Here is a 24,115-nt window from a genome sequence, read left to right on the forward strand (position 1 = left end):
TTTAACTAATCAGATTACCCAAAATGTGTTTTGGGGCCATAAACTTCCTACAAATGCTTGAGTGATTCTAAGCTATTTAAAGCCCCGTTCCCCAGAGTTTCTTAGATTCACGTCGCACAAGAGTTATGAATTGCTCAGAAACATATTTTGGCATATTAGTCAAGTGGATTAGAAAGCAAGCCAGTATTTTGAAAAGAAATTCAATTCAAAGTATTTTAATCTCTTCTATATGGGCAGTAGTGTGTGTGTAAGAGAGGGGGGAGGGAGGGAGGATTTGGGGGGCCCTTGCACACAGCACCCTCACCTGGAAGAATCAGGCCATGCAAACATCTGCATCTGAATTTTGAATATTCTGTGCAAAGTGGAAATGGTAGCACTATAAATCTGGTGGCCCCTCTTGCTGGTCGTGGGGCCCTGGCATTGCCCACTGCTCTCCCTTAAATACCGGGCAACAACATACACCTTGGCAGACTTGGCATGGGTGGAGCTGGTTGAGAGGTAACAGCGTAAAGGTAACAACGGCAGGTTCTACTTGTGGGTTTCCGACAGTGATCTGGTTGGCTCCTATGAGAACAGGGTGCTGGACTCGTTGGGCCGTTGATCTGATCCAACAGTGCTCTTTTTTAATTTTAAAAATATCTTTATTTAGTACCAAACATAAAATACAAAGCAACAAAAGTAACATAAATAACAAAGCAACAAAAGCAACAAAAATAACATAAATCAACAAAATCAACACAACACAAATACGAAATTATATAAACTTATATAAACTTGTACAAAATTAAAAAGAAAACTTATAAAGAGGAAAGTAAAGGAACAACAAAAGAAAACCACACACAGACATAAAACTAAATAAACTTCCCAGCTTTCCATATCAGTTCCCTATTTACAAGTAACATCAACTATGCTTTCCTCCTATATAACTAAATCCTTATTTCATATTTCAATTTTTCCCATACACACACTAGATCTAATAAACTTGTACGAACAGGGTGCTGGACTAGTTGGGCCGTTGATCTGATCCAGCAGTGCTCTTATACAGCTAGTGCCTTGGCAAACATGTGAGCCTTTGGCATGAGTCAAAGAGCAAGAACTAGAGGACAGCTATTCTTCAAAGTTACATGAATGTTTTGTGACCAGGTGGAATGGTCGCTGAGGGTAGCACTTCTGGAAGAGGAGAAGCCAAGTGTCCACCAGTCATTTGGCATAATGGTAAGTTTAGTGAGCCAATGTGACATACAGTGGTACCGAACGCTCCCAAACGCTGCAAACCCAGAAGTGAGTGTTCCAGTTTGCGAATGTTTTTCAGAAGCCGAACGTCCGACGCGGCTTCCGCAGCTTAACGGATTAAGTTCGAGAACCAAGGTACCACTGTAGTAATGTTTGGCATCAGAGATATTCCTACTGCTATTGCTTGATGCACTATTCTCATCGCCACAGCCTTAGCGCAGCTGTCATCTTCCTAGTATAGTCACATGTATGTTCCCAGCCAGTGAGGGAATCATATAGTGAACAGGATGGCATAACTACACCGCAAAGCCAAGCAGATTGGGCTACCGTGTTTCTCATATTATAAGACACGTCTTATATTTATTTTTTCCTCAAAAAACAACAACACTATGGCTTATTTTCAAGGGATGTCTTATTTTTTTCCTCCTCCTCCTGCCGCGGCCGGCATTGCTGCTGCGCCTATCACTATGTCTTATTTTCGGGGTATGGCTTATATTCCTTGAATGCTTAAAAATCCTGCTATGGCTTATTTTATGGGTATGTCTTAAAATATGAGAAACAGGGTAGGGGATGAGCTCACTAAAGGCAAACGAAGTCCGTCGAACAGAGTGCAGTGCAAATGACCAGGCAGACATTTTCAAAAACAGTTCGCCTACTGTAAATGCAAAGAAACATAAATAAATGTCCCAAACCGAAACCTTGTTGAGAAATGAGGTTTTCGTTAGATGGCAAGGTGGGGGGAGTAGATTAAATTTAAGTAGCAGATACTATTAAAGCAACACCATGTTGGAAAATTTATTAGCTGTGCTATCCCATCATATGCACAACTCATAAGAAATCGAGTAATTGGTCTGGTATTAATCAATTCGTGACTCAATAGACTCACTAAACCTTTCAGAGCATATATATATATATATGCCAAAAAATTAATCCAGTCACAACTCAGGTGCTACTATTGGTAAAAGTCCACCATTTATATTTCTTTCTTCTCCTGGCTGATAGTTGCAAATAAGTCACTTTTGAACATTAACATGGATTTAAGGTGGATTACAACTTTTGTAATGTTACATATAATTTTCCATACATATATGGGTACACCAGGAAGACTGATGCCTGCCCATTATTTCATATTGGAAACAAGGTTGAACCCAAATGCCAACCCCACACACCCCATTTCACAGCACCATATGGGTGTGGTATTTTGCATATTGTACAATGGGTAGAATTTGTTGTCATTGTGGAAGTGGGATTACCGTTTGGGGTATGTAGGTAGTGCTTCTATTTAAATGACAGTAGTTATTTCTAAATATGTATCTATCAATACAAATTAGTCCATGCAAAATTTTTTTGCAGACCTGTCTTCTTTTGCCCTTTTTGGCCACTGTTCTTCCATGAAGGTGGCTAAAGGCAAGCAACAATCTCCTAACCTCAGTGTCCCCTCCCATTTGCAAATATTGAGATAATTTTCATTGAGCTCCTTTTCAGGGCTGTTGTAAAGATGGCTGGGCTAATGTAGATCATATACTTTGAGTAGTCAAAGGCTAGAGACAACGAGTGTTTGTATTTGAAGAGTATTGTGAGTGGCTAGCACATCAATCTGTTCCACGCTGTGCTAGTTTTCTGCTTGCATGGAGGTGAAGAGGAGGTGTGTGTGTGTGTGTGTGTGTGTGTGTGTGTGTGAACATTAAATTTCCTACCCAAATTGGTTCAATTCTTTCCTCCATCTCCAGCTACTTAGGCTGTTTACACACCAAACATTTAAAGCACAATACCCACCCAACCACCCAAAAAGAACTATGGGAACTGTTAATTATTTGTTAAGGGCATAGGGAACTGAAACCAAAATGGAGATGCAGGTTGCTGGACTATAAGGCTCTCGAAAGAAACACTGGTTAAGCAGTAATGGTAAACAGGGCCAGCTCAAGACATCTTGCTGCTTGAGGCAAATGGGGCAGGGGGCACTCTGTGTATGACACAGAGGTGCCACAAGTTATGGAGCAAGGTGTCCATTTCAAAATTCAACAGATCCCACAGAATCCTAAGCAGCTTGGCTTTTAGTGGGGGAAAGCTGCTAGTCCTTATAATTCCACAGAACATCAGTACGTAATAGGACAAGACGGCACCCCGCAGTTGAATCTTACTTCAAAACAAGCAACATCATAATAATGTTCTCCTAGTATGGGGATGGGGGTGATAATTCTGTGGCACATACAGCTCAGGGGGTATAGGAGGAACAGAGGAGGCTCCTACTGCTGCTTCCCAGTGTCTGCCGCCTGAAGCAACTACCTCACTCTAATAGTGGAGCCGGCCCTGATGGAAAACAGAACCTGGATATCTAGACACAAAACAAAAAGTGACAATTTGGAGAGAATTAACCGAGAAAGAAATATGTGCTGTTATTTTATTGACACTTGGGTGGGTTGAGGGTCTTTCTGCGCGCGACGTGCACTTGGGAACTCTCTGGACGGGAACACTAGTCTTGGCTTCGCTTTAACACTTATAAAACTTCCTACACACACACTTTACAGTTTCTCTCAACCAAATATTTTCCATCCATTGTTATGCGATGAACAAAACCGATTAGGAAAAAAACATCATATGGACTGCATAAAAATTCATTTCCTTCTCAGAAATATGAGATCCCTTAATTGAGTGGGATGAAGGGGAGACAAAACCTTTTTTTAATATTAAATTTAGAACGGCAAATATCAAGGGATGGGGGCATTTCATTTCTGCACTTGGTGGGCAGGGTTAACGCAACACTTTATACAAAGTTAATATGTCCAGCCAGCTAGCCAAGCAGACAAAGCAAATGGATAATCAAAGGTCTGGGCAAAAGGCTCATTTCATAGAAGGCGTCTCTTCCTACTAATGTCCCAGTGTTCAGTTTCACAATCTACCATAACATGCATTTCGCATGTTATAATAACCTACCGAAATAGCTGGATAACAAGATTATGGGTTTTCATGAGGCAATTTCAAACACTTCCCTCCTGGGATGCAGAATTAACACTCAACTTAGTTTATTTTGTAGGGCAATGGGGTTAAAAACAAAACAAAACCCTACATTCCGCTAGAGAAAAACCTTTTCACATAAACATGTTAGAGCTCCTTGGCAGCCAAGGCCACATTCACACCATACATTTAAAGCACGATAAACAGTCGTGACTTCTTGCAATGAATCCTGGGAGCTGCGGTTTGTTAAAGGTGCTGAGAGTTGTTAGGAGATGCCTTTTTGGGGTTGCCATGTGTCCTCTTTTTCCAGAACACGACCTCTTTTTCAGGTCTGGTTGCCACATGGTCCTCTTTTTCCTGGATACGTCCTCTTTTTCAGGATAAAAATTTCCGTCTGGGCAGATTTTTGAAATTGGCAAAATGTCCAGGTTTTTTGTTTTGTTTTGTTTACGGTAACCCAAGAATTTTTTCCTAGTGCATTAGACTCAGATCTAAGGCACCCGGGTAAGCTAGTCTGCAGCAGAGAATCACAATAGAGCAGCATCTTAAATAGGCCACATACTGTGTAAATCCCTTGTCTTGTGGCTGAACTAAAAAGACGCTGCCTCAGCTACAAGAGGAGCCTGGGAGGGCAAGAGTTAACAGCCCCCCCTGCCCTTAAGAAGAACCCATATGTACATGTTAAACAGTTTAATAAATTGTTCTGTGCACACTTATGTTCACAAAGATGTGAATGTGAGCCCAAATACTTTCATGTGGCAATTGAGGGAGCAATATGTATTATTACTATTTTGTTGTTGTTGAAAGTTAAGAACATTGCTACTAGCGATATATCACAGCTTTTATAGCCTATATATAGTAAGGGTATTTAAAATGAGAGCCGTCATAGCAATCCATAGTTAAAAGTCAGGAAAAGTGTTCTCTTTTTTGCTCTTCAAAATATGGCAGCTCTACTTTTCCCCTCACAGAGCTATTATTTCCAGAGTGGTTCAGCAATCAATCCCTTCTCACAGGGAACTCTGGGAATTGTAGTTCCGTGAAGGGAATACGGGAGTCTCCTAACAACTCTCCGGGGGAAGAGTCTTAACTGTTTAAAATGGTATCATGCTGCTTAAAATGTTTGGTGGCCCAAGTCAGTCACTGAAACTCATCATACAGTGGTACCTCGTTTTGCGACTGCAATCCGTTCCGCGGAGCCGGTCGCTCCCCAAATCGCTCGCTCGCCGAAGGCACGCGTCTGTGCATGCGCGAAGTATCGATAGAGCGCTTCTGCGCATGCACGCGCTGCGCAGATCGCTTCTGCGCATCCGAGCGCCGCGGAACCAGGATGTAAACACTTCCGGGTCTGCGGTGGTCGGAAACCGAAGCGGTCGCAAACGGAGGCGGTCGTAAACCAAGGTTTGACGGTGCTATGAAAGGTTTTCAGGCATGCTACTTATTACATTTTTATCCTAGAAGAGTTCCAAGGAAACATAGGTTATCCTTCCATTTTATCCTCACAACAACCCTGTGAAGGAAGTTAGGATATTTGGGGGTGGGGGGTAGGGAGAGGGTCAAGGTTACTTACTGAGCTTTAAATGTGAGGATACTACGAAGAAATTTCGCCATAAGGAACTGGATGCTAGCAGCTGCCAGGATCTCTATAGCATAACAGTGGAAATAGTTATAAAATCTGACTATATCCTTATGGTATAAAAATCTCTGGAATTTAGTTATTGCAGAAAAAAGTGAGTTATGGGTCTCTAAGGGAAAATCCTGATCATTTCTATTCAATATGGTGGGATTTTATTTCATATAGTTTAGTTTCAGATTTACAGATATTGTATCTCTCCCCGTGCCGCCATCTAGAGAAATATGGCTGTCATGATTTTAGACTGGGTATTATCATTTAATATGTTTAGGTTTCGTATGCCTTGCCTTTAGCTGGATGCATTATTAAATTTTTGTTATGGTTGACTTGTCCCTATGGTTCCATAATAATTTGAAAACTGGTAAAAAAAATAAAATAAACATTACAAAAATAAAATAAAAGATAAGTCCAGATCTCAACCCAGGCCTCCCCACTGGTGGTTGGTCCATTAGGGTGAAAGGGACATTGTCCCACCGACCTCTGTCTGCCCTCAGCCAGCCCCCCACCTGCGTCCCTGTACCAAGGCGTAATGACTGACTGACTAGGGCCATGCATGCCCAAAACATCACCCCCAAATTCCTTATATGAACTTTGAAGGGTTTGCGGGCTTTTCTCGAGAGAGGTGGCCACGGAGACTTGAAGTAATTATCATGAGGTAGTTCTGGAAAAGAGCCGGCGCTCTGCATCTCCTTCCACCCACGAGGAAGACTTCAAGGAGCGTGCCAGCCTTTTTCTCAAAATGGATGGAGGGAATCAAAGAGCCCCCTCCCTAGCATAATGACCTCCAGACAAAAGGAGGTGAAAGACTGTGAAATTAGGTCATCTGTTTGCTCACTAGAACAAGTGCCCTTGTGACTCCGATCTCAGGCGCATTCAGCTTTGGAAAGAGCTGGGGGGGAGAGATAAACCAACCCTCTACCTACTCCCCCAAAACCTGCTGCTAAGTGTATTTAGCTGGGGGTGAGTTGGGGAATGTTTTCTTCTTCTTCTTTCCCTGAAACTCTTAATAGCTGCCTCCCGTACTGCTGGAAAGCTGAGTGTGTATCTAGATGATTCTGAGACAAAGAAGTCTGGTTTCATTTAGCTTGGAGACATCTGTTTGGTACTATATAAATAAATAGCATAGGACCATGAGGAATGTTTGGCAGGCGAAACACGTAAAAAATAGATAGAAAGATGAGGATAGAGGAAAGGTCAACGCCAGACCTCTGAGAGGTCAACGCCAGATCTGGGCACATGCGAGTACTTTGGTCATGAAAGGCCAGGACCTAGGCCTGGCCTACAGGGCAAACTCTAGGTTTGTGGGGGCCCTTAGCACAGCGTCCCCTTTACCAGAAGTCCTGGAAGAAGACAGCAGCCTGCTGATGAGTCCCAGGTGACTTGGAGATATTGTATTGTTCTTCAGATATGGTATCTGAAGAAGTGTGCATGCACACGAAAGCTCATACCAAAATAAAAACTTAGTTGGTCTTTAAGGTGCTACTGAAGGAATTTTTTTATTTTACTTGGAGTTACCATTTCAGCTTTTTACAGTGCCTTGCCACTGATGTAGCATTGTTCCATACCCTCCAACATTTCTCTGAGAAAAACAAGGACACCCTATTCCATACCCTCCAACATTTCTCCGATGAAAATAGAGATGTCCCCTCCAACATTTCTTTGGTGAAAATAGAGACATCCCCTCCAACATTTCTCCGATGAAAACAGGGGTGTCCTATTCCGGACGCTCCAACATTTCACCCATGAAAACAGGGACGTCCTAAGGGAAAGCGGGACATTCCGGGATCAAATCAGAAACCGGCTTCTGGAAACCCGGGACTGTCCCTGGAAAATAGGGACACTTGGCGGGTTTGTTGTTCTGGGGCATTGTGGGAAACTTAAATGGCAACCCTAAAGGCATCTATTTTAATGTCCCACAATGGTACATTGGGGTGCTCCTCGGCATTCTGGGAAATTAAAATGGCTGCTCAGTGCCCATTGGAGCACCAGAAAAGAGGCAGCAGGGAAGCATCACCTCTGGGACATGCAGGGTACAGGGCTGAGATCCTGGCGCAGAATTAACAGTATCGTTTTGGACTGCAGGTGGGGAGGACCACATATCTAAAAGCGTTCTCTGGCTCTGATGCTAAGATAAGGAAGTTAATGGAAGGGAAGTCTGCTGCTTCCTTCTTAAGACCACAAAAAGAGCTCTGTTGGATCAGCCCAAAGGCCTATCTAGGCTTAGGCCACAATGCTCAGGTTTTTTTTCAAAAGGTTCTCTCATTTACATATTCAGTGGTTTCATACAAATTGTAAGTACTGTCTTTGATATTTGTTTTGTTTATATGTATATTAGTGATTTAGTTCGAATACTAATAAGACCTGGTTTACACCACCAGTGAATGCACTAAACATAAAAGCACAAGGAGAAACTACTGAAGAAGCCCATCATATGGGCGAAACAGGCAAAAAAACGCCGGCAGCCTGTCTACCATTGACACCTCGTTCGACCTGCTGCCACTTTGCTGACCGCTATATAGCCTCAAAGACCATAAAGACTGGTTTGCCTTTTATTTGTACATGCTATCTGTTTAACGTTTGATTTTGGCTTCTGTGTCAGCACTTGTATATGGTTCTCTTATTGTTTTCTCTTTGGATTAATAATACTTGATTGAAACTTGATTGAATCTGGTGCCCTTGCGTGCTGCTTGTTTTGTATTGGACTTTTGAAGAAATTGGCAGCATTAGCCCATTATCTCTGTTTTTGTTGTTCAAAGGCCTATCTAGTCTGCCATCCTGTTCTTACAGTGGCCAACCAGATGCCCCAATGGGAAACTCACAAGCAGGACCTGAGAGCAACTGCTCTCCCTGCTTGTGATTCCTAGTAGCTGGGATTCAGAGGCATAACGCCTCCAACAGTGGAGGTGGAACATAGCCATCATGGCAAGTAGCCATTGGCAGTTCCCCCCTTGCAGACAGCCGAGGCTCTGAAAAAGCTCTCAAAAGCCCGAGATAGGCTTTGGAAAACTGCAGGCCAGTTTGCAAGGTATGCAAAAGGAGAACGTTTCAAATTAATTACTTGCGCTAAATACCTCAGAGATAAACGCTGTACGTATTTAGCTCCCAAAGAACAGTAGCAACAGCTATTCAGATGCGATGAGCTTGCTCTGAATTCCTCGGTTTCCTGGTGTGAATCCAAGGAGAAGCAGCGAGGTGGGGCCATGTCGGGGCCTGAGCTTTCAAGGTTACTGGCTTTTCAGCGTTCAGAACAGGTTGTTCTAAAGTTTCCCGCGAAGCAAGCCAAAGCCAGCCTTTTGCTGCTCTCCATACCTGAACTTAACAGCTGTAATTGTATTACAAGGCAGAAAAATGTGAACAAATTCAATTTCCTCTGCGCTTAATTTTATTTTGTGTGCTGGGGGGCGGGCTAGGGAATTAACACGTCGCCACGGGACTCCTGGGCTGCACACACACCGTACATTTAAAGCACATGGCTTCCCACAAAGAATCCCAGGGGGCGTAGTTTGTTAAGGTGCTGGGAATTGTAGCTCCGTGGTGGCAAACTACAGCTCCCAGGGTTCTTTGGGGGGGACTCACGTGCTTTAAATGTATGGTGTGCAGGCAACGTTGCCAAAAGCTACACAGTAAAAAAAGCCAGCTTCCTCCTTCTGAGCAATTTATGGCAGGGGTGGGGAACCTTGAGCCCAGGAGCCAAATACAGCCCTGCAAGCCCCTCCGTCAGGCCCTTGGAAAACTCCCAGGGCAGACCTACTCCTCACAGCCACACCCCTCAGCAGCCATACTTCACGCCCTCAAGTATTTTTGCCTGGCGGGAATATGTCATTGAATTCTGAATGCCTTTTGCTGCCTGTAAGGTAAAAGGTAAAGGACCCCTGGATGGTTAAATCCAGTCAAAGGCAACTATGGGGTTGTGGCACTCATCTCGCTTTCAGGCCGAGGGAGCTGGTGTTTGTCCACAGACAGCTTTCTGGGTCACGTGGCCAGCATGACTATACCACTTCTGGTGCAATGGAACACTGTGACGGAAACCAGAGTGCACAGAAATGCCATTTACTTTCCCGTCACAGCGGTAACTACTTATCTATTCGCACTGGTGTGGTTTTGAACTGCCAGGTTGGCAGAATCTGGGACAGAACAACAGGAGCTCACTCCTTCACGGGGATTCGAACCGCCGATCTTCCGATCAGCAAGCCCAACAGACTGAGTGGTTTAGCCCGCAGTGCCACCCACGGCTTGTATGGAGGATCTGTAAAGGTAAAATTTGCAATCTTTGCTCCGCCTGCTTTGCCTCTGGCCCTGCCCTCTACTGGCATGCGGCCCCCAGAATGTTGGCCAGAAGTAGTTGAAAAAGCCCCCTCACCTCTGATTTATAGTAAAGTACGGAGACACAGATTCTGATACATAAACAAGGCAAAGCATGGTTGTAAAGATGCAAAGTTCAGCCCTGTTTTAATTAACACCCAGTCCAAGGTAGCATTCAAAGTCTTGATTATTTTTGGACCCTTTGGACCTGGCCAAGATTCTCCACTCACCAGGGCGAAATGGCCACGATTCATCAAAGCACAGGAATAGAAACCTGGTTTCCAGGCCTGTTAGGCATAGAAAACCTTTGTCCTTTCCTTAGCTTGAAACCTGCCCGGTTGCTAGGCATGCAAATAGGTCTGAGAGGCGCATATACAGTGTCATCAGCAACTGGTTTCATAAAGGCCCCAATGGCTTCCCCTAAAGATGGAAAGCGCAAAAAAATATTTCCCGGTGAAGTTCTTAGAGAGAAAGGGACTTTGGAAGTTCTCTCCCACCCAAAAGGCTGCATGCTCCCTGAAAGACAGCTTTTATTAGCCATCCCTTCATTTCAGCTTTCCAGCCGTACATTTCCGGCCCATGCCAGTAGCGAAATGGTTCAGAGGCAGAAGGTGGACAGAGAAGACTCACATTGGCATGGAGCATCAGAAGTCAATATTTTTCTTGGCTGCTGCAGGAGTGGCATAGTTGCCCGATAACTTTTTAAGTAAATGTCAGCACTTGCTCCCAAATCTACCCTCCTGCAATCAGGGGTGGGAGTATCCTTATGATAAGCAGGCAGAGAGACACCCTTAATCTGGCCCAACTTCAAATCACCAGTAGCCGGACTGGAGGAAGTGGGATGAGGCCGTTAACAAGACGGTCAGCACTTGCAATTGATTGATTGCTAGCTAAGCTTCAAGACCAGGGGTAGGCAACCTAAGGCCCGGGGGCCGGATGCGGCCCAATCACCTTCTAAATCCGGCCCGGGAATCAGCATGTTTTTTACATGAGCAGAATGTGTCCTTTTATTTAAAATGCACCTCTGGGTTAATTGTGGGGCCTGCCTGGTGTTTTTACATGAGTAGTATGTGTGCTTTTATTTAAAATGCATCTCTGGGGTATTTGTGGGGCATAGGAATTCGTTCACCCCCCCCCCCAAAATATAGTCCAGCCCACCACATGGTCTGAGGGACGGTGGACCAGTCCACGGCTGAAAAAGGTTGCTGACCCCTGTTCTAGACTGCTTATATTCTAGTTTCTGCTTGTCCCTTGTTCTCAAACTATGGTCTACACAACTCTAGTGGTCTGCAAGCTTTGTTTAGGTCAGGGTTTCCCAAACCAGGCCCTCCAGCTGTTTTGGACTACAACTCCCATCATCTCTAGCTAGCAGAGCCAGTGGTCAGGGATGATGGGAATTGTAGTCCAAAACCAGTAGCAAACCCAAGTTCGGGAAACCCTGATTTAGGTGGACCCTGGAAGGTCTGAGGATTTGTGGTTGAAGATGGGAGACGGTACAACCCTTGCATTAAGTATTCATAATGACTTTTTAATTGCATTTAATTGCTTTTATTCCTCGCATTGTATCACAGTTTGAATACAATGAAACACAATACATAAGAAATAAAGGAAGCAGAGGAAATATGATTTAACAATCATACAAGATCACAACACATTCCAATTGAGGTAACAGGCAGGAAAAAAAAGCAAGTGGTCCACCAAGACCCTCAACAATTTTCAAGTGGTCGGGGGGGGGGGGGAGGTTGGGAAAACCATTGGACTAGATGTTTTGGGCTAGCTGGGTTTTGAGGATTTGCCCTTGTTTTGCTGGACGAAGCTCTCACCTTGGATTGCATCCAACTAAGTTCTACTCAGAATTAGACCCACTGAAACTTATGGACCTAAGTTAGTCTTTCCTGTCCAGTTGTCCAATGGCAAGTCTGGGTGGGCAGAGTCAGTCCAGGTCCTTAATGTACTTCACTGAGACGCTGCCACATGCAGTTCAACCATTTACCACATGGGGCAGCCACACACAAATCCGAGCACAGGCCAAGGTTCTTCTAGAACTAAGGAAGGGAACCTCTGGCAATCCAGATGTTGTTGAACTACAACTACAGCTTCCTTCAGTTCTAGCAAGCAATGCTGATGGCCAGGGTGATGGGAGTCATAGTTTAGCAACATCTGGAGGGCTAAAGGTTCCCCCACACCGTATCTAGTATAAGGGCCGCCAAACTTTTTGGGCCCGTGGACAGATTTGCAAACTGGAGAATCTGTTGTGCAACCTATTATATGACTACAACAGAATGGTTATTTCCAAGTCTAATTTCAGAGGTAGAGGGGACTCCCTGGGTGCCAGAGAAGGCACATATGCACCCATGGGTGCCACACTGACAACCCAATGCACAAAGTCTACCCACAGCGGTCACTCAAAGCCCTTCAGCTTTGCTTGTACCCGTTCAGACTGAACACAGTATCTAAAGTTATAAGCAAACTGTCTTGCCAATGGCAACCACCGAATGATTAGTAAATTGGATTGATATAAAGTTTCAGGTGTGGTCTATGATTATTGGCTGAATACTGCTGAATGACGACAGCATGCAGAATATCCCATATTCTGCTAAAAGGACCAGGGAAGAAAAGATGGGAAAGACTGTGTCTGAAACCCCATGAAGCTGCTGCCAGTCAGTGCAGGCAATACTGAACTAGGTGGATCACTGGTCTGACTCGGTATAAAGCAGCTTCTGGGAAAGGCCATAGCTCAGTGGTTAGAACACCTGCTTGACATGCAGAAGGCTCCAGGTTCAACCCCCAACATCTCCAGGAAGGGCTGGGAGAGACTTGAATACAGAAGATCTGCTGCCAGCTGCAGTATGTAACATGGGCGACAGAACACCTGCTTTGAATACAGAAGGACCTGGGATCAATCCCGGCATCTCAGTTAAATTGATACGGTAGTAGGCCCCGGGAAGGGTGCTGGACAGCTGCTGCCAGCCAGAGTAAAGAATACTAGCTGGATAGACAAAAAGGCTTACTTGGTAGTAAGGGTGCTTCCTGTGTTCCTATTGTTTTGCCGACCTTTTCTTTTGAAATCACAGTTGAAATTGTGTTTTTTGTTCGTTCGTTTTTTGTTATTTTACAGTAATCCAAAAGCGAAATTGAAACGGTTATGTGATTTACAATAACCCAACCATCTTCTTAAGTGCCAGCTGGAAACACAAAGGGAAGGATTCTGACCTCCCCCTGCCCCACCGCACTTTCCATAGCTGCAGCACACACGGCAGCCATGTGATGTGAATTAGGTTCATTTGGTTTAAGTGGCTTCTGAAATGCCAGAAGAACGTACTGTGTGCCATCTACGTGCGTGCACACACACACACACACACACACACACACTAATCAAGCTATCTTTAAAACTGTCAAGAAGATGCAAAAGAGAATACAGCACTACCCACCAGAAATATGTACGGCCAGAAGTTAAAATTGGCTAAGAGAGCCTATGGCTGTAGTGTGATTGGGATGAGGGCATTTGCATTCTTCGGGGAGGAGGGGGGCAGAGAAAAGAAAGCCGCCCCCAATGTGTGTTTGTGGTATGTTCAAGCTCAGGCAATGAAAGGGCAAGATAACTCCAGTTCTGATTCATATCAGCAGGAGCTGTCAGAGGGAAGAGGAGTTCTTCAGCTCATCCAAGTGGTAAGGTCAGCCAAACCACCCCTTCACAATGCTGGATTCTCCTCTTGGTCTCCTGTTGTTTTTCACATTTTCCCATATGGAAATAGTCCCATGCGAGCGATTGAGTTACTGGTGTGTGTGTGTGTGTGTGTGTGTGTGTGTGTTTGAACAGTGCAATGGACCAAGAAAGGGGAAAAGCAATGTCATTCCCAGAAGCCCTCATTCAAAACAGGACAGGATTGACTTACTGCAGAGGTTATAATGCCTAGGCTCCAAAAAGCTGCTTTCAGTGTAGGCAAGGCAGGCCTTTGGCTAACTGAACAATCCATGACCTTATTTAAACTATCTCTGTCTGTGTCTCCTTATTGCTGTTTGTTTGTTACCGTGTTATGTATTTTTGTGTTCTTATATTGAAAACCGCCTTGTGATCCTTGTTCGAAGGAAGGTATATAATTTTTAACAACAACAACAGGTTATGGGACTCTTAATCTCAGAGTCATGGGTTTGAGCCCCATGTTATTGCAAAATATTCTTGAATTGCAAGGGGTTGGATGACTCTCATGGTCCCTTTCCAACTCTACAAATTCTATTATTCTAAAATATCCATACACAGACACACAAAAGGGAAGCATCTGATGGGAAATAGAAAAAAGCAGAACGCATTTCAAGATGCTGAAGAGTACTGCATTTCGATTGATACCCAATGTGGTTCAGCCAGAACTTTGGAAACTGCCTTATACCAAGTCATGCCATTGGCCCATCTAGCTCAGTGATGTCTACCCTGATTGGCAGTGGCTCTCCAACATTTCAGAGAGAGGGTACTCTTAGCCCTACCCGGAAATGCCAGGGATTGAACCTGGGACCTTCTGCATGCAAGGCTGATGCTCTAACCACTGAGCTACAACACCTTCCCTAGTGTGTTTTGGCCAGAACACAGGGCACTGTCTTATACTGAGTCAGACTGAGAGGGAACAGGATGTCCTTGGGGGGGGGGGTTATGCTCAAAAGCATCCATTCTGAAGCAAACTCTCACTGACTTCAAACTGGGTGCTTTTGAACTGTCTATAAGGAAACACAGAAGTTACCTGTTCTGGCCAAAATGCAATGCTCTTCATCATCAGCACTGCCCCCCCCCAAAATGCTGTTATCACAAGCTGACTGTGAAGATCCAGTCAGTTCCAAATCTGGTTTGACACCAGAGATAAATGGCTTTTGAGTGTTGAAGAAACAAGGTCAACCTCCACAAGCGAGAAGCTGAAGAAACAGCAGCCTTGTATTTACCTAAGTCCTCTCCCTCCAGAATGGTCTTATTAAGGAATGTTCAAGGGGTGCCCCTGCAGAGGTTGTGGACTACAACTCCCAACCAGCATACCTGACATTCAGGGATTCTGGGATGTGCAGCCCCAAACATCTAAGACAGCAACCTTATGGCTATCCCTGAACTACTATAACTTCAGCCACATCTGCACTATACGTTTAAAACACTCCTATACCACAGAATCCTGGGAACTATAGTTTATCACGGGCGCTGAGAACTGCAGCTCAGTGTATGGAAGCACCCTTAACTACAGTTCCCAGGATTCTTTGGGGGCGGTGAACCCATGACTGTTCCAGGGTTTTGCACGGTGTGAATTGCGACCATAGCTAGATCCCAAACTTCTGCATTTCCACACCAGTTCAGCATCAGAGGTGGCTGCTGGCTGGGGACAGAGGGCCAAGGCATGGCTGTGCAGCTGGGCTGCCTCTTTCCTTTGCATGCATTACAATATCCCGTTGGAATGCCTGATTTTTTTCCAAAGAAAAACCCTACTGAGCCCATCCGAAAGCTTGGAGCGGACTGCCGCTGACGAGAGCTGACCTGCCCATAAGGATGGGTGAGCTGCAGGCTGCTTGCCCTGAAAATGAATCAGAGTCCTTCGTGGGGGGCCAATCAGACACCAAAAACCCTTTGGGGAGAGGGGTGTTCAATGTTTGATTGGGCCATTCGAGGGTCCCCACCCATCAGCTCAATTCCTTCTCCACTCTGGTCACGTTTCACTGTCCAAACTGATTTCCCATTGCCACCTCCAGGCCCAATTCTTTCCCCATTAACTTGCCTGCCAACACATCGCTGCTCAAAGGATGAGTGGGGAGGGGGAGCAGCTCAGATCCCAGCTCCCAAAGTACAACTCCCATCACCCCTTAGCATTGGCATTTTCTGGCAGGAATGATGGGAGCTGAAGTTCACCCCCCACCAGTCCCGAGAGGAAGGAGATGTTGCAATGTCAAGACATTGCAAGGACCTATGGTTTTGGAAGCAGCATGGGGAAAGGAGGCTACTTTCATCCCACAAGGAGATGCTGCGCTGCTATTGCTTGTCTGGAGCCCCAGGGAAGCTTCCCCCACCTTGGGAACCAAAACAGGCTAGCAGAGTGTATATATGGGAATAAGCAGCACTGGGGTGGGTTATGCTCTTGAGTAGGGCTGTAACACCTGCCTAGATTCAACTTGCAGAAATAAATCAGGGACATTTGGCTATGGAATACCTTGTACTTCTTGAGAGCATCCCCTAGGCTCAGGGGGGTACCCATCCCTTTTGGGGGCCGAGAGGCACACCTGGAAATCTAATAAACTGTCGTGAGCACCAAGAAATGGCCATTTCACAGAAGGTGATGCTTAGAACCCTCTCCCCAACTATGGTAATCCAAAACAAATATAACATAGACCCCCAAAAAGCAACACTCCCCACAAAAGTCAACCACCCCACCAAACGACATAAAAGTGCCTCGTTATTGTGATGAGCAGGGGCCCCTGATTGAAGCCAAAGGGGGATGTTATGGACTGGTTGGGGACAGAGGAATGGTGGGAGGAACCAGATGGGGAACCTCCAAGGGAAGAAGGTTCAGAGCCCAGGGACTGGTAGTGTGATAATGATGAGTGGTCAGAGGGATAAGGCTGCCCGGGCATGGATGTGCTCCCATCCATTTCAGCAGAACATAAGGAGACACTCCCCAAACCAAAAACATTCATATAGAAAGAATTAAAGATGTGCCTTGCCTATTTTACCTGCCGGAGGCCAGGCTTTAATGTAACCAGTACAATGGACCACAGCATATTGGGCCTCTCCTTCTTTCACCGGGCCAAGGCCATTCCTAAATGGAAATAAACAACACTTGTATTATGTCATTAAGTTTGTGGTTGACAGAGCTCAAAAGAAGCATTTAAAAAACGAACCCAAGAAGACTGTTGCTATTGCCACAGTAAGGCCAAACTATATCCATCTTCAAAATATTTTATCCCTTCCGTGTAAGCCCCCACCATTACAAACATAAAAAAAAAAAAATTCACGCTCCTCAACACTGCCTCAGTGTTGGAGTGGGAGGCTGAATTATTCCCCTCTCAATTTTGAGCCCAAAGTTCCCATTTAAGGACCTTTGCGGCAGCACTAGCTCAATTCAGTCATCATACTGAACTATGGTTTATGCTAACCATAGTTAAGTACCCTAAACATGGCTTGCAACCATAGCTGCCAAGTTTTCCCTTTTCTCGCGAGGAAGCCTATTCAGCATAAGGGAATCTCCCTTAAAAAAAAGGGAGAACTTGGCAGCTATGCTTACAAATGCTTGTCTGCTTCTGTTCTCTCTCTAATCAGCACTTGGTTCTCCAGGTTGCATTGACATCTGGAAGTGGAGCAACAGCCTTAACTATAGCTTGTTAATTCAGGAATCAAGTCAAACTATGGTTTGCAAACCTACTTCAAGCCACCATTTTCAATTTGAATTTGTTGGCCAACTGCAAACTGTGGGTTTATTATTATTATTATTATTATTATTATTATTATTATTATTATTATTATTATTTTCATTTCTATATAAGGCATAATGCCAAACCTTAATGCTTCCTTAACCATGGTTTGACGTGATGATTGAATTGAGCCACTAGTTTAATAACCAGTATACAATTAAAACGGACTCCCCAGAGCAGATGGTGGCATAGGATGGAGAAAGTGTGTTCATCTCTCTTCCTCCCAGTTGTTCATTCACTGATTTCACTCAAAAGATGAACATTATAGATGAATCTTATAGCATATAAGATTAAGTCTTATCTACCTAAATAGGGATGTAACACACTGGCATTTAATTTTTTTATTTCTAATTAAATGTACTTAACTAAAGAACGCAGAGTCAGAGCATGAGATCAGTTCTTTGCTCATCGTAATTCCACTCTTTTGCCAATTGTTAACTCAATTGCTCTGCTAAAATTAAATCAGCACGTTGGCAAAGTTACTGAATTCTTTAGCTTCCACATATCAAGCAATTAACACTCTTTTCCTCGCCGTACAAATATGATCACCGGCCAGCGGTAATGGCCCATATTGAGCTTGTCTTCCTTATTGCGAATCACATCAGTATGTAGCCTCATATTGGGGTGGATCCAAATGTTCACATTACCACTTACTCCACATTCAGTGCGCTCCCATCGCTAGTTTTAGAAGCCACGTTCATACAATACTAGCTAGCCCCAATCTAAATCGATCCTGCAGTTCCTTGAGAAATACGGCTGGTTGATGTGGGGTTCCCCTCCCCCCCCCTCAAACCAGCTTCAGTCTAAATAGAAAACTGGATGTGGATTAAGTGGCAATGTGAGCCCTTGAGACACATGCGCAGAAGAGTGGACAAGTGAAGATGGCTGTTTGATGAACAGGAGTTCCACACAGGTTGTATGGATAGAAGAACCAAAACAGTAATGAGCACCAGGGGAAGGCATCCCTGCCCCATCTCTAATCTGAACACCACCATGCATATGCAGCTTCAAATCAGGGTAGATAAAAATCAATCGTTTTTTTAATAATAATAATAATAATAATAATAATAATAATAATAATAATAATCTGATTTTTTTATTTAAATCGGATTTTTAAAATAATATGCTTTTGGAGGAAAAATCTTTCTAAAGATAGTTTTCTATTTAAGTTACATTATAGACGGGGCGCTGTGGGTTAAACCTAGGGCTTGCTGATCAGAAGGTTGGTGGTTCGAATCCCTGTGACGGGGTGAGCTCCCATTGCTCGGTCCCAGCTCCTGCCAACCTAGCAGTTCGAAAGCACGTCAAAGTGCAAGTAGATAAATAGGCACCGCTACAGTGGGAAGGTAAACAGTGCTTCCGTGTGCTGTTCTGGTTTGCCAGAAGCAGCTTTGTCATGCTGGCTACATGACCTGGAAGCTGTACGCCGGCTCCCTCAGCCAATAACATGAGATGAGCGCCGCAACCCCAGAGTCAGTCACGACTGGACCTAATGATCAGGGGTCCCTTTACCTTTATAGTCCAAAGGCTATTCATCAGGAAGTATGGATTTGTTTTAAGTTTCTCATGTGTGCTAAACCTCAGACTAAAGTTTGTTTTGTTTTTAAATCATTTAACCACGTCGGTTAACAAACTTGGATACATATGCTACAATGTTATTGTTTTAGTTAAATAAGTTGTTTAAATTGTTTTTAAGGAATGATTATTTTTCTCCTTCCAATAAAGTACAGCAGAAAAGTTTTCCAAATATCAACAGTTAACTTATTACACCTCACAATAATTTCATAATTATCTGTCAATGTATTTCTAAGTGTATAATCAAATCAGTAATTTTTGATATAACTGTAAAAACTACTCTGAAAATTTATTATTCCAAAAACGAAACCTTCATCTGGTTGTAAATATTAAGATTACACCAGCAAGAATGAGTCTCTCTGTTAAAAAAATGATTTAAATCAAGTCATACTGACTAGTGATTTAAATCGTGATTTAAATCAAATCCAACCTGCTTCAAATGCAGGGGGTGGGAATGACCTCGTTGTGTTTTAAAGCTGCAAACATGAACATACTCTGAGTCAACCTTCAGAATTCAATGTGACTTAACTTACACACTGAGTCCCACTGATTCCAAGAGGACTACTCTAAGCGTGGCTAAGTCTGGATCTACCCCAATGTCTACTCTGAAAAGCAGCAACTCTCCAGGGTCTCGAGAGGAGACCTGACAAAATGGGCAACCGGATGTTGAATCAGCGAAGGAAAGACACCTACCTGTATCTTTTTCGCATGGTGGTTATTCTGTTTAGAGGCAAGTGATCCAGCGGTGCATTTCCACACCTGCAGGCAAACCAGCACATCAACTAGTTGAATAAAAACACTTGATTGCAGAGGGAAGGGGAGAGACAATACTGTATTGGCCCAAATGTAGGCCACACCCGAATATAAGCCGCTCCCTTAAAATTCCGTGGGCACTCACACCCGTCCCATTTTACCGTATGTCTGTTTCAGGAGTGATATCATAAAAGCCAATTTTCATAAGGTCGCAAATTTAAGCCGCACTTTAACTTTTCACGGTCCGAATTTGGGGGAAAAGTGATGCTTATATTCAGGCCAATATAGTATGGGGCATCAGGAATCTTTTTGTGTAGACGATTTTTAGCAAACCTAATTGGATTGAGAACTGTAGGCTATTTTCCTTGAAACTGTCTGTCCCTTGACCTGTTTCCCCCAATACACCGGCTGCCTTCCCGATGTTCTGGACTACAGCTTCAGCCCCATTGCACTGTACATTTAAAGCAGTATTGTACCACTTTAAATAGCCATGGCTTCACCAGAGCATCCTGGGATCTGTAGTGTGTTAAAAGTACTGAGAGTTGCTAGGCGACCCCCTTTGAGCTCACGGAGCTACAGTTCCCAGGGTGGTTTAACAATCAATCCCTCTTCCCAAGGAGCTCTGAGAATTGTAGCTCTGTTAGGCTATTAGCAACCTGCAGTTAGGAAGCTATAGTTCCCAGGATTCTTTGTGGGCGAGCCATGACTTTTTAAATCAGTATAATAGTGCTTTAAATGTATAGTGCACATGGGAACCTCTATCAGGCCCAGTCAAAACAGTTCCTGGAGACACCAGGCTGCCCTAGATGTTCCAATTGTTCAAATTAGGTAGGGGTAGGGAAACACACACCAGAAAACCGTAACTCATAAAAGAAAAAGGGTGAAATACAAATTGCACAATCAACAACAGTTTGGTAAAGGAGCTCCTAGCCCACGATTCTTTTTTACTAGCCCATAATCATTATTTTTACAAGCCCTATGCCTGCGTTAGTCATTTTGTGGTGAGCTGAATGAAAACAAAAGAATCTTCTGATCTGCAAACGTTCTCCCTCTCGAGTGGTCACCTGGAAGGGATGGATTTTATCTCCAGGTGGCTGACTGTTTGGCAAGACTGACCAGTAAATATAACAACTCATAGAAGTTCATTTCCAGTACTTGGAGAGCACACACCACAAGGATTTTCAACTAGAGCTCAGCTGGAATTTATCTGAAGACATTTATTTCTGAGGAAATTTCCGAGATCTTTCTTTCTTTCTTTCTTTCTTTCTTTCTTTCTTTCTTTCTTTCTTTCTTTCTTTCTTTCTTTCTTTCTTTCTTTCTTTCTTTCTTTCTTTCTTTCTTTCCCTTCTCCCCACCTCAGCCCCGCAAAAGAATAATGTGACTTTACAGAACTTTCTCTGAATATTTGTCACCTCTTCTTTCCCCTTTGTACTGTCCTAAACATTTCCTTAATACCAGGGAGAACTTTCTGACCGTAAGAGCTGTTTGGTAATGGAACAGACGCCCATGAGGTGGCAGACTCTCCTTCCCTGGAGGTTTTAAAGGAGAGGTTGGGTGGTCATCCGTCATGTATGATCTAGTTGAGTTTCCTACATTGCAGGGGGTTGGACTAGATGACTGTTGGGGTCCCTTCCAACTCTACAATTTTATGATTCTGAAAAGATACAAAATGGCTACCAGCAGTTGTCATGGCAGGAAGAACCACCTCTCCCCATACATAGAATCATAGAGTTGGAAGAGACCACAAGGGCCATCCAGTCCAACCCCCTGCCAAGCAGGAAACACCATCAAAGCATTCCTGACAGATGGCTATCAAGCCTCTGCTTAAAGACCTCCAAAGAAGGAGACTCCACCACACTCCTTGGCAGCAAATTCCACTGTCGAACAGCTCTCACTGTCAGGAAGTTCTTCCTAATGTTTAGGTGGAATCTTATTTCTTGTAGCTTGAATCCATTACTCCGTGTCCGCTTCTCTGGAGCAGCAGAAAACAACCTTTCTCCCTCCTCTATATGGCATCCTTTAATATATTTAAACATGGCTATCATAGCACCCCTTAACCTTCTCTTCTCCAAGCTAAACATGCCCAGCTCCCTAAGCCATTCCTCATAAGACATCGTTTCCAGGCATTTGACCATTTTGGTTGCCCTCCTCTGGACACGTTCCAGCTTGTCAGTATCCTTCTTGAACTGTGGTGCCCAGAACTGGACACAGTACTCCAGGTGAGGTCTGACCAGAGCAGAACACAGTGGTACTATTACTTCCCTTGTTCTAGATCAGGCACCCCCAAACTGCGGCCCTCCAGATATTTTGGCCTACAACTCCCATGATCCCTAGCTAACAGGACCAGTGGTCGGGGAAGATGGGAACTGTAGTCCAAAACATCTGGAGGGCCGAAGTTTGGGGATGCCTGATCTAAGTGCTATACTCCTATTGATGCAGCCCAGAATTGCATTGGCTTTTTTAGCTGCTGCATCACACTGTTGAAACCAACCCAGACCCTGCACTTGTCATCCAAGGCCCTTCTCTATGTCCCCACTCCCCAAGATGTTTAGAGGGTGACAACACAAGAACGGTTTCACCTGGTGCCATCATTACATGTATTTAGGCACCAGGCAAAAACATTCCTCTTTACTCAAGCCTTTGGCCATTAAATAATCTATAGCCTGGAGGGGGGAAGGGAGAGACTGTTATTATGATTATTTCATTATGCTGCCTAGTATTCTGCTCTGTATGTTTTATATTATTATACTCCCTAAATTATGTTCTTAATGTTCTACACCACCCTGAGATCATTAGATAAAGGGTGGTATAGAAATCTAAGAAATACTAAATAATGATGTTGGTGATGATGTTCAGCACCTCAAACTGGAAAAAAAAACAATTTATGAGATAGAATGAGTAGAAGAATCCCAAATATATTCTGAGGCCAAAGAATGGCTAAATCATAAACCACAGACCCATGGGATGTTTAATTACTGCAAATGCAATTTGACCGAGACAATAAAACATTTAACAGGCAGTCACCTAAAATGTTTGAAAATTGCAAAATGAAGATGTTCTCGAGATTTGCTCATCTGCTAAAATTAGTTGGTGATTAATTCCTCTTGCCTTTCAACATGTTTTTAAATAATAACATTGGTTTGTTGTGAAACGCAAACACAGTCCCCATTTCCATTCCACTGTGGAATGTTTGGCCCCTAAAGTGCTGGTTTCAATAGTCACACATTAGGATGACACAAAGGCTCGCATTCCGGTGGTTGATTTGAATAATTTTTTCCCTCCTGAAGAAGTACAGGGGAAATTAAGTTCTGGTAAACACGACTGTAGAAAGGATATGAGCTGTTGGTTCTTTTATTAATGGCAGAAAAATGCAAAATTCAGCTTTATTGACGTGGTAATGAAAGCAGGCACCAGAGACTTCAATGAACAGCATATGCTACTCATGGGTTGGCAAAGAATCCACCTTTTTCATGGCCTGCTGAACCACCAATATGGAGACTCATATTTGAAAGGAAACTTGACTTGTGATACTGAGCCAGGCCACTTGTCCATCTAACTCAGCACTGGCTGTAGCAGCTCTGCAAGGGAGGAGACGGTAGTGGTGAGGGGTTGCTGCTGCAAGGTAGAGACAAGGTAGGGGCAGTGATCATGCAGCAGTGGAGCCAACCCAGAGTTTCCTCCAATGTCCCTGAATTTTCCTGACCTTGCCACGCCCTCTCACTAGTCCAGTTTGCAGCTTGGAGCTGCTGGGAGCTGATCCTTTGACCTTTTACATGCCAAGCATGGAAATAAAATAGAACCCTTCCAGGTGACCACTCAAGAGGGCGAACGTTTGCAGATCAGAAGGTCTATCATGGGGCCATAGAGCCCCAACTTTGCCAAGCATTCATGTTCCCCATATTTTACTGCACAGACTGAATCCAAGGGAAGATACCAATCAATGTATCTGGATGCTTTTCAGTTCCAAGCGTCTGCAGGAAAGCCTGTGGACTGTTTATCTGCTGTCCAATGAAACCATATTAGAAGTTTGCTTGCTTTTTTAGAGGAACAATTCATAGGAATCCTTGCTGGTCTAGGGAAACGCCCCTCCCCTCGCTTTGTACAATGGACATGCACATGTTTATGGGAATCCCATAGGAGGGAAATTAGGGTTTTTGTTTTGCGTGCAGAAGCTTCCAAGTTCAGTCCCAGGCACGTCCAGTTAAAAACAGAGGTGGGGAACCCTTTTCAACCCAA

General features: G+C 44.0%; 1 protein-coding gene and 1 non-coding gene across 2 annotated transcripts in view; both read right to left on the bottom strand.

Moving 5' to 3' along the window:
• The window catches only part of ARNT2 (aryl hydrocarbon receptor nuclear translocator 2), a 143,915-nt gene that overhangs the window by 46,766 nt on the left and 73,034 nt on the right, over window positions 1–24,115 (bottom strand). The window contains exons 7-8 of the mRNA XM_035131344.2: window positions 19,820–19,885; window positions 16,814–16,899 (exon numbers count right to left, since the gene is read on the bottom strand). Of these exons, the coding sequence (XP_034987235.1) occupies window positions 16,814–16,899; window positions 19,820–19,885 (152 nt within the window). The remainder of the gene's footprint in view (window positions 1–16,813; window positions 16,900–19,819; window positions 19,886–24,115) is intronic.
• TRNAA-UGC (transfer RNA alanine (anticodon UGC)) lies at window positions 14,604–14,676 on the bottom strand. The gene has a single exon. It is a non-coding gene; the product is annotated as a tRNA-Ala (tRNA).

The sequence above is a fragment of the Zootoca vivipara genome, chromosome 14 (genome assembly GCF_963506605.1).
Source record: "Zootoca vivipara chromosome 14, rZooViv1.1, whole genome shotgun sequence".
NCBI lineage: Eukaryota > Metazoa > Chordata > Lepidosauria > Squamata > Lacertidae > Zootoca > Zootoca vivipara.